The sequence below is a fragment of the Salvia splendens genome, chromosome 5 (assembly GCF_004379255.2).
Source record: "Salvia splendens isolate huo1 chromosome 5, SspV2, whole genome shotgun sequence".
NCBI classification, from domain to species: Eukaryota; Viridiplantae; Streptophyta; class Magnoliopsida; order Lamiales; family Lamiaceae; genus Salvia; species Salvia splendens.
Window position 1 is genome coordinate 27,652,171 of NC_056036.1, and position 10,912 is coordinate 27,663,082.

General features: G+C 42.6%; 1 protein-coding gene across 1 annotated transcript; it reads left to right on the forward strand.

The window, feature by feature from the left end:
• The first annotated feature begins 3,056 nt into the window (after positions 1 to 3,056).
• Positions 3,057 to 3,740, forward strand: LOC121804046. The gene has a single exon (XM_042203597.1). The coding sequence runs from the start codon at positions 3,057 to 3,059 to the stop codon at positions 3,738 to 3,740; it is 684 nt and encodes a 227-aa protein (XP_042059531.1).
• The last annotated feature ends 7,172 nt before the right edge of the window (positions 3,741 to 10,912 follow it).

A 10,912-nucleotide genomic window follows, 5' to 3' on the forward strand; every position in this document is an offset into this window, starting at 1 on the left:
ATCTGTATTTGACCCACCAAACGAACAAATTTTGCTATGAAATTTTTACTGAGTAAACTTCAAGGTGTTTTCTGTGTCTCGTGTGAATTTCAGCCTATTTTATCGAAAAATGAATTTTTAATAAATTTTTGAAGTTGACTGCGCAAATCTGCCATGAATGTTTCGTTTTCTGTTTGACTGACCAAATGACCTCCGCTTGATGTGATTCTTGAACTATATGAAAATATGAAGTGGCTTCTGAGTCGTGTTAAATTTTCAGCCTTTTTGGGAATCGGATGAATTTATGGTGAATTTTTCAAATGAACTGCGCAATATTGTCGGAAATTGTAAGTTACGACCAGAGAGTTTAATATGTGATATGACTGACTAAATGACGTGATTTCGGTGTGAAAATTTTCATGTATGAACTTGAATGTGTCTTCTGTATTGTGACCAAAATTTAGCTTCTTTTGAGGTCGGGTGAATTTATAGTAAGTTTTACAAAACGGTCGCGCAGTTCTGCCAGTTTTCTGCCTTGTTAAAATAACTCTTATTTTCAAGTTTAAAAGTATTGTATGATGCATGTATGTCCAAGCAACGTGTCTAAATGGTGTAAGCACTTGTGATAAGTTGTAATGCGATACGTGTGTCTTTACACCTTTTTGACGTACGTTGGGTTGGGGGATTGAGAAAGACGATGAGAGAGAGACGATAGGACATGCATAGTAATATGTTGAAGTGTGAGGCTAACTTATGTTGTCGTTGACAAGGGTGTTGTGTATTCGTGAACTCGAGGATCGAGAGTTGCTAAGTTGGGTTGTGAATTGCTAAGCGAACGAGGTGGGCTTTCTTTTCAAACCTCTATACTTTTCCGAAAAATATTATGTGGAGATATAAGGGTGGTTTAACTGTTATGTCATGCCATGTTATTTTTTTTTTGTTATGAGATTGTGTGCCTGATGCCTAGTTCCTATGAGTTTACTCCGTTAGGCTATATGGCTGTGTTGTGAAACGAATTTGGGTCCGAGTAGGGCCGTAAACCCTATCGGGCTGTGTACACTGGTGGGATCGCGAGCCGTCCTTGCAAGTCGGCCGGGCTCGTGGGCGAATAGTGTGGCAACACTATCGTCGCACTGTGATGTGATTGATGGATTGATGTGAAAAGTGGGGAGATAAATTGTCTGGCCAGACTTGAATATTTTTGTGTTTCTCGTGTTATTTTCTTACTACATAAAACTCGAGATCACTGGTACGGATGACATAACTATTATTAAAATATTTTTGGCATGAGCCCATTGAGTACAACAAGTACTCAGCCCTGCATATTATTTTCTTATGTGCAGGTTGAGCGGGATGTTGCGGTGGATGTTGAGCTGGCTTAAGTACTTAGGATGCGTTGTGTCGTCATACATAGGCGTCGTCCTTGACTCTCCTTGAATCGTATTTTCCGCTGCTATAACTTGAACTATGACTCAAGACTTAATCTTTCCTTTATGTTTTGTGTGTGAACATGTATGGTGGTGATGAGTTTTAAACTAGTGTTTACGTTGTCTTTTGAAAATTTTATTCTTCGAGATTTAAGTTAAGTATTTGTTCAACTTTAGTTAGTTGATGTATTTCTTAAGTCTAATTTTTCCCATTGTCCTTTTTAAAAGTATTTTACCTTATGTCTTTTCAAAAAAAATTTTAACTTTAAACTCTTTAAACTAAGTTGTTTTTCTTCCTTTAAGTTAATCAAGATGTTCTTTTTTTTTAATTGTTATCCATGCATGTCGGTCACGATTGCCGCGTTGTGGTACCCTTGTATGGGCGGTCGTGACAGAGTGGTATCAGAGCTTTGTTCTTTCGCTCAGGTCCGAGAGTCTTCTTTCACTTTAAGTCTAAGTTAGTGAACCCTTATTTGACTAGAAGTGTCACGAAGGCTCAACATCCAAAGCATCACGCTCAACCGATGAAAGTGAGGTATGTTTAAATTGTTGAAAGTATGGAAGATTGATGCATGAAAATGTATGATGATATGATATGACGTTGCCAAGTTACGCATGTGAATGAATGATATGCATAAGGATGAGTTGTAATGGAATGATTATATGAGCATGAACTTAGTGATGTTGCTAAATGTGTATAATGCGCGAAAATACTACCACGATAGCATGCAAAGATATGAAACGTTAAGACAACGACAAATTTTCAAACTACGCGACAAACTTAAGAACTTTTTCGAACAAACAATAATACTTTTGGTGTTTTAAAAGAAACTTTCGTCTGTACATAGATGGTGCGAACGAAACGAACCGCGCTCAAGAGCAGTCAGTATAGTGCCAGAATGCGACAAGCGATATACGATTACGACCACTATGAGAGAGAGGAAGACAAAGCCTTGAGAGAGGTTGTTGCCCGTTTTGAGACCCTATGGCGAGATGTCTGCGGGTACCATGTAACGGCCTATGGTGGCATAAGGAGACTAATTGAGTTGATGCCCGACAATTGGGAGCCTTGGATGGAAACAACAGCCAGTCGGTTCACGTGGTACGAACCAAGAAACCAGATGATGGCTGGTGACATGAAAGGTTTTCTAAAGGCCTTAACGTGTGCTTTGATTGACTCACGTTCCGAGCGACCACCGTCGACACAAGAAGGAAAAGATGAAACGGTATGGGAAGACAAAGACGTGATCGAGGTTAAACCCACGGCAGAAAGAGAAGCCGTACCACAAGAAAGCATGGTTCCCGGTTTTGAGGATGATTATGTGGAAGATAGCATGGATATCGAAGAAGCCCTCCGCATGGTTAACGAGTATCACGTAGAAGAGGAAGAGGACCCGGAAGAGGATCTTAACACTAGATAGATGAGTAATGTTGTTTTTTTTCCTTAAGTTGTTAAGACGATGGAAGTAGTACCTTTTTGTTTTCCGAACGAATGCTTTTGTTTTCCTTTCCACGTTGTTTACGGAAGTTTCCCTTTTCATGTGCCTTTAGTACTTGTGTTTTTTTTACCGTATCGTACGCGTGCTTGAAAGCGGTGATGTTTTAATAACGATGTACTCACAACGGTGCTAACCTGTGTTTTAGATCAACATGCCCCCAAGACGTAGACGTGGTCCGCGTGTGGAGAACAATGTGGGGGAACAGACAGAAGGAAGTGTTGGGAATCCGCCCCCGCCTCCACCACCACCTCTACCCCAACCAAACGAAAGGGAGTACATCAAAGCCTTTCGGAAGGAGAACCCACCCAAGTTCGATGGATTGGGAGAGCCCCCGAAGGCGGGGGCATGGGTACGCGACATTGAGCGTGTCTTTGAGTTTATGGGATGCACGGACAGAGAACGCCTGGCCTGCGTGACGTATCAGCTAACAGGACCCGCTGACTTTTGGTGGGAAACGAAGAAGAGAACTATGGACTCCGCTCGCCGTGAGGCGCTTACTTGGGAGGAGTTTAAGGAAGAAGTTTACAATAAGTATGTTCCCATGAGTTATCGGCGGGCGAAGGTAGTGGAGTTCCACACTTTAAAACAAGGAAGTATGACGGTCACGGAGTACGACCGCGCCCAATGTGAGATGACTCGTTATGCGCCAGAATTGGTGGATACAGAAGAGAAGATGGCCGCGAAGTTCCGTTCCGGCCTTAGGCCAGAGATAAGGGTAGCAGTGGCTAGTCGCAGGGGAATTCCTTATTCCGAGGTATTGGGCTGTGCCTTAGGTGTGGAGGAAGCACTGCCCAAGAATGAGAGGACAACAAACCCTACCCCATCTGCACCCTAAGCGAACTTTAGAGACAAGAGGAAATGGGAGGGAAACCGTGCTCCTTTTGACAACAAGAGGCGTTTCTCCACTTTTCGGCAACCACAGAATCATGGGCGCCAAATTGTGCCACATCAGAGGGGAAACGGGCACATGTCTCGAGAGTGCCCAAACAACAACAAAGGTAGAGTGAAGAATGGGCAAGGACAGAGACCACCACAGCAGCCTCAACCAATCCGACAAGTGGCCCCACAGCAAGCAAGGGCATATGCGCTCAAAGGGAATCAAGGGCAGGAACCCCAAGCCAGCAAGGGCAAAGAGAATTTGACGGGTATGGGAAAGCTCCAGCAACTGCCTATTATTGTGTTGTTTGATACGGGTGCTTTGCATTCTTTTATTTCCATGTCATGTGTGAATGCCTTAGAACTCCCTACTGCAATGCTTGAATCGAATTTGAATGTATCTTCACCGGTTGGAGGATTGATTGACATTGTGAGAACTTGCTCGAACATAGAGTTTGTGTTAGGAGAATTAGGAGTAGTGGCCCAGCTTTTTGCACGTTATGCCTTTGGAGAATGTAGACATAATCTTGGGAATGGATTGGCTTACCGAGAACCACGCAACGATTCACTGTAAAGAGAGACAGATTTCTTTTCAAGCCCCGGGCGAAGAGCCGGCTATCTTGTATGGGATCTCCATGAACCGACGAACCTCCATAATCTCTGCTTTGCAAGCAACTACGATGATAAGAAAAGGGCGTCCGACGTATCTGGTGTACTTGAATGGGGAGGAAAAGAAGGATTTGAAAGTGGAAGACGTGGCAGTAGTGCAAGATTTTCCCGATGTGTTTCCAGAAGCTTTGCCAGGACCGCCACCCGACACACAAGTGGAGTTCTCTATTGATTTGGAACCAGGGTCGGCGCCAGTATCAAAGGCGCCATACCGAATGGCCCCTAAGGAGTTGGCCGAGTTGAAGGTTCAGTTGCAAGAACTGTTAGACTTGGGTTTCATTCGACCCAGTGTGTCACCATGGGGAGTGCCAGTTTTGTTCGTTAAGAAGAAGGATGGAACGATGAGGATGTGCATCGACTACCGAGAGCTTAACAAGATGACCTTGAAGAATAAGTACCCACTGCAACGGATTGACGACTTGTTTGACCAACTTCGAGGAGCGGGCGTATTCTCAAAAATGGATTTGAGAACAGGGTATCATCAACTAAAGGTCCGACGAGAGGATGTGCCTAAGACTGCTTTTCGCACTCGTTATGGCCATTATGAATTCGTCGTGATGCCATTTGGGCTGACCAACGCCCCAGCCGTTTTCATGGACTTGATGAACCGAGTTTTCCACGAGTATCTTGACAAGTTTGTGTTAGTCTTCATCGACGACGTGTTGGTATACTCGAAGAACGAGGAGGAGCATGGACAGCACCTACGAACAGTGTTGGAAACGTTGCAAAGGGAGAAACTTTATGCCAAGTTTAGTAAGTGTGAGTTTTGGTTGACTCGAGTGAACTTCGTTGGTCATATTGTGACAGCATATGGGATTCAAGTAGACCCAGCAAAGGTCGAGGCCGTACAGAATTGGAAATCGCCGAAAACACCAAGTGAAATCCACAGTTTCTTGGGATAAGCGGGATATTATCGACGATTCATCGAGGGATTCTCTAAGATTGCGAGACCGATGACGCAACTACTAAAGAAATGAATTAAGGTGGTTTGGACGCCAGAGTGCGAGGCGAGTTTCCAACTATTGAAGGAGAAATTGACTACAGCACCAGTCCTAGCGGTACCAGAACCCGACAAGGACTTCGCCGTCTATACAGACGCGTCGAAAGTAGGACTAGGATGTGTGTTAATGCAAGATGGGAAGGTGATAGCATATGCTTCCCGACAGTTGAGACCGAATGAGTTGAATTTTCCGACGCACGATTTGGAGTTAGCAGCAGTGGTGCATGCACTGAAAATTTGGAGACATCATCTCTATGGAGTGAGATGCGAAATCTACACCGATCACAAGAGTCTCAAGTACTTCTTCGAGCAGAAGGAGCTAAACATGCGACAACGACGTTGGTTAGAGGTCGTGAAAGACTATGACTGCGGTATAAATTACCATCTGGGCAAGGCGAACGTGGTCGCCGATGCTTTGAGTAGGAAGAACCAACCTCAACTGGCTTATTTCCTAACGCAAGAGGAAGCGCTGATTCACGAGTTCGACAAGATGAGAGTGGAGATAGTGAAAGCGCCCGAGACAGTGGGTGCAAGATTGGCGACGCTAGTGATTGAGCCAGATTTGAAGACCAAGCTCATAGAAGCCCAGCGACGTGATGGAAAGTTGGAGGAATTACGTGCGAAGGTGAGAGCCGAGAAGCTTGATCATTACCGTGAGGAGGCGGATAATGCTTTGATGTATGATGGAAGATTGTGTGTGCCAAGCGACGAGGTGCTAAAAGAGGAGATTTTGAGTGAAGCGCACGACACGCCTTACACCGCACACCCCGGAAGCACGAAGATGTATCGGGATTTGAAACAACGGTTTTGGTGGAATGGAATGAAAGGAGACGTAGCGTCATTTGTGGAACGATGTCTAGCATGCCAACAAGTGAAGGCCTTACACCAACGGCCATATGGGAAGTTACAACCGCTCGAAATTCCCGAATGGAAGTGGGAGCATCTAGCTATGGATTTCGTGACGGGTTTGCCAAAGTCACAGAAGGGCAACACTGCGATATGGGTGATCATTGATCGACTTACTAAAAGCACGCACTTCTTACCTATCAAGATTACTTATGGCGCAGACAAACTAGCAAAGCTCTACGTGAACGAGATTGTGCGATTGCACGGAGTGCCAAAGACCATTGTATCCGACCGCGATACGAAGTTCACATCAAAGTTTTAGATGAGTATGCAACGCGAATTGGGCACACAACTGAACTTCAACACTGCATTAGTCTGCATATCACCCGCAATCGGATGGGCAGTCAGAGAGGACGATTCAGACACTTGAAGATATGTTGCGAGCAGTTGTCTTAGATCGAGGGAAAAGTTGGGAAACGGTTCTACCATTGGTTGAATTCGCCTACAACAATAGCTATCAAGCGACTATCGATATGGTTCCGTATGAAGCCCTGTACGGCAGAAAGTGTCAATCCCCACTTTATTGGGATGAAGTTGGCGAGAGGAAGATGTTAGGACCCGATGCTATAGAGGAGATGACCGAAATTGTGCACCAAATCCGTGCAAGGATCAAGGAAGCTCAAGATAGACAGAAGTCGTATGCTGATGTGCGTCGAACGGAAATCAAATTTGACGTTGGTGACAAAGTGTTCTTGAAAGTATCCCCGACGAGAGGAATTGTGAGATTTGGAGTGAAGGGCAAGCTGAAACCGCGTTTTGTGGGACCGTACGAGATCATCGACGAAGTAGGTCCTGTAGCGTACCGATTAGCGTTACCTCCCAGCTTTGGGAACGTGCACAACGTATTCCACGTGTCGCAGTTGCGCTAGTACGTGTTTGACCCCAAGCATGTGATTCATCAATAGGAAGTGATCCTAACCCCCGACATGAGCTACGAGGAAAGGCCCGAAGCAATACTAGATCGGAAGGTACAAGAGCTTCGAAACAAGTCGATAGCGTCCGTGAAGGTGTTGTGGAAGCACCATGGTCCCGAGGAAGCTACGTGGGAGTTAGAAGATAAGATGAAAGAAAAGTTTCCCGAGCTGTTTGTGTGAGACGTTTAAATTTCGGGACGAAATTTCTATTTAGAGGGGAAGGATGTAACATCCCAAACTTTTGTGACTCTTTTAATACGTTATTGGAATTTATGAAACTTTTGTTTCTATGTGATTAAGTGAGTTGCGTGAAATAAATTGTCGTGGTTAATGTGAATGATGAGCTTGAGTTTTTATATTTTTTTCCAATGAGGGGAAATAATTAATAGGATCATGCATTTATTCTTTCTCAAGTCAATTCATTGAAAAATTCGGCCCTCTCTAATTATTGAAATAGTACTTCTTTTTGTGGATTTAATTAATTGTTTTGGGACATTATTCCAAATTAAATCCAAACCAATGGACCTTAAATTACACTACATGAAATGCGAACTCCATCCTTTTATCCTTGGGAGTTTCGAAAATCTCCAATAGGAGATTGGATTATTTTTCATTTGATTTAATTGGTGCTTTATTGACTCTCTTCTTTTGAATTTAATCCAATTAAATCATGTTATATTTTATTTCTTCACCCCAAAATAAATAGAGAGTTGGGATTTTTGCCTTGGCTACTTGAGCCTAATTTTTTCGGCCCCCTCCAATAAATTTTGGAGAATATTTTATTTGTTTTCTAATTTTATGGGAGCCCTTTTCCTATAAAGAAATTACCTAAAAAAAATCATCCCCTCTCTTCTCTCCCTCCCCCACACGTTTTTTTTTCCATCTCCCCCACTCTCCCATCTCCAAAAATCCTCCATCCAACTCGTGTTCTTGCAATCCGCTGAAGTTATTTTCGAGAGTCTCCGACGGATCGCTTCATCCATCGTTTCTACCGATTTGTTTTGTGTCAAAGAAGGTATATTTCTCACTTCTTATCATCCTATCCGTTTTGACCATGTTCTTGAGTCCTACATGCATGTAGAGGGTGTAGGTTCGATAGATCGCAAGTTTTAACGGGAGGGAAAGTGTGTTTCGTAAGAACTTGTTTGGTTTTGCGTTGTTGATTGAAATCATGTGTGTTGGATTGAATTAATTGGTGAAAAATATGAGTTTGTATGCAAATATGTGTATGAGGAACGTGTAAGCATGATTATGTGTTTTCGAGCATGAAAAATCAGTGGTTGTGTTGTGGAAGTTTAAAAACCCTATTTTCGAACTTGAACCAGAAATCTGTGATGCACGACCAGTGACTTATGATCTGTATTTGACCCATCAAACGAATTAATTTTGCTATGAAATTTTTACTGAGTACACTTCAAGGTGTTTTCTGTGTCTCGTGTGAATTTCAGCCTGTTTATCGAAAAATGAATTTTTAATAAATTTTTGAAGTTGACTGGGCAAATCTGCCAGAAACGTGAGTTCTCGCCATGAATGTTTCGTTTTCTGTTTGACTAATCAAATGACCTCCGATTGATGTGATTCTTGAACTATATGAAAATTTGATGTGTCTTCTGAGTCGTGTAAAATTTTCAGCCTTTTTGGGCATCGGATGAATTTATGGTGAATTTTTCAAATGAACTGCGCAATACTGTCGGAAATTGTATGTTACGACCAGAGAGTTTAATATGTGATATGACTGACTAAATGACGTGATTTCGGTGTGAAAATTTTCATGTATGAACTTGAATGTGTCTTCTGTATTGTGACCAAAATTTAGCTTCTTTTGAGGTCGGGTGAATTTATAGTAAGTTTTACAAAACGGTCGCGCAGTTCTGCCAGTTTTCTGCCTTGTTAAAATAACTCTTATTTTCAAGTTTAAAAGTATTGTATGATGCATGTATGTCCAAGGAACGTGTCTAAATGGTGTAAGCACTTGTGATAAGTTGTAATGCGATACGTGTGTTTTTACACCTTTTTGACGTACGTTGGGTTGGGGGATTGAGAAAGACGATGAGAGAGAGACGATAGGACATGCATAGTAATATGTTGAAGTGTGAGGCTGACTTATGTTGTCGTTGACAAGGGTGTTGTGTATTCGTGAACTCGAGGATGGAGAGTTGCTAAGTTGGGTTGTGAATTGCTAAGCGAACGAGGTGGGCTTTCTTTTCAAACCTCTTTACTTTTCCGAAAAATATTATGTGGAGATATAAGGGTGGTTTAACTGTTATGTCATGCCATGTTAATTTTTTTTTGTTATGAGATTCTGTGTCTGATGCCTAGTTCGTATGAGTTTACTCCGTTAGGCTATATGGCTGTGTTGTGAAACGAATTCGGGTCCGAGTAGGGCCGTAAACCCTATCGGGCTGTGTACACTGGTGGGATCGCGAGCCGTCCTTGCAAGTCGGCCGGTCTCGTGGGCGAATAGTGTGGCCACACTATCGTCGCACTGTGATGTGATTGATGGATTGATGTGAAAAGTGGGGAGATAAATTGTCTGGCCAGGCTTGAATATTTTTGTGTTTCTCGTGTTATTTTCTTACTACATAAAACTCGAGATCACTGGTATGGATGACATAACTATTATTAAAATATTTTTGGCATGAGCCCATTGAGTACAACAAATACTCAGCCCTGCATATTATTTTCTTATGTGCAGGTTGAGCGGGATGTTGCGGTGGATGTTGAGCTGGCTTAAGTACATAGGCGTCGTCCTTGACTCTCCTTGAACCGTATTTTCCGCTGCTATAACTTGAACTATGACTCAAGACTTAACCTTTCCTTTATGTTTTGTGTGTGAACATGTATGGTGGTGATGAGTTTTAAACTAGTGTTTACGTTGTCTTTTGAAAATTTTATTCTTCGAGATTTAAGTTAAGTATTTGTTCAACTTTAGTTAGTTGATGTATTTCTTAAGTCTAATTTCTCCCGTTGTCCTTTTTAAAAGTATTTTACCTTATGTCTTTTCAAAAAAAAATTTAACTTTAAACTCTTTAAACTAAGTTGTTTTTCTTCCTTTAAGTTAATCAAGATGTTCTTTTTTTTTTAATTGTTATCCATGCATGTCGGTCACGATCGCCGCGTTGTGGTACCCTTGTATGGGCGGTTGTGACACTAAGACTCTGAATCAAGCCCAGCGGAATTATGATACTACTGAGAAAGAGATGCTGGCAGTGGTGTATTCTTTCGAGAAGTTCCGGCCATACTTGTTGGGATTCAAGGTCATCGTTTATACTGACCATGCAGCGATTAAGTATCTGATTGCCAAGAAGGAATCCAAACCCCGCTTGAAACGATGGGTCCTTTTGTTACAAGAATTCTATTGGGACGTGGAAGATAAGAAGGGAGTCGAGAACAAGGTGGTGGACCATTTAAGTAGAATAGTGCAAGAGGGAAACAACGAAGAAGTGTACGACAAGTTTCCAGAAGAGCATTTATGTGAGGTAAATTTTGAGGCCAGGAAGATTGACTGGGAAGAAGTGATGAAGCTTACTGGCCAGTACGATACTGAAAAAGGAAAAGAAAAGGTAGGGCAAGAGCCGTGGTATGCAGACCTGGCCAACTACCTAGTGATTGGAGAACTTCCAAAGGTGCCGAGTATTACCA

What these genes read in the sequence shown, in the direction of transcription:
- LOC121804046 (XM_042203597.1), top strand. Translation starts at nt 3,057, where the DNA reads ATGCCCCCAAGACGTAGACGTGGTCCGCGTGTGGAGAACAATGTGGGG.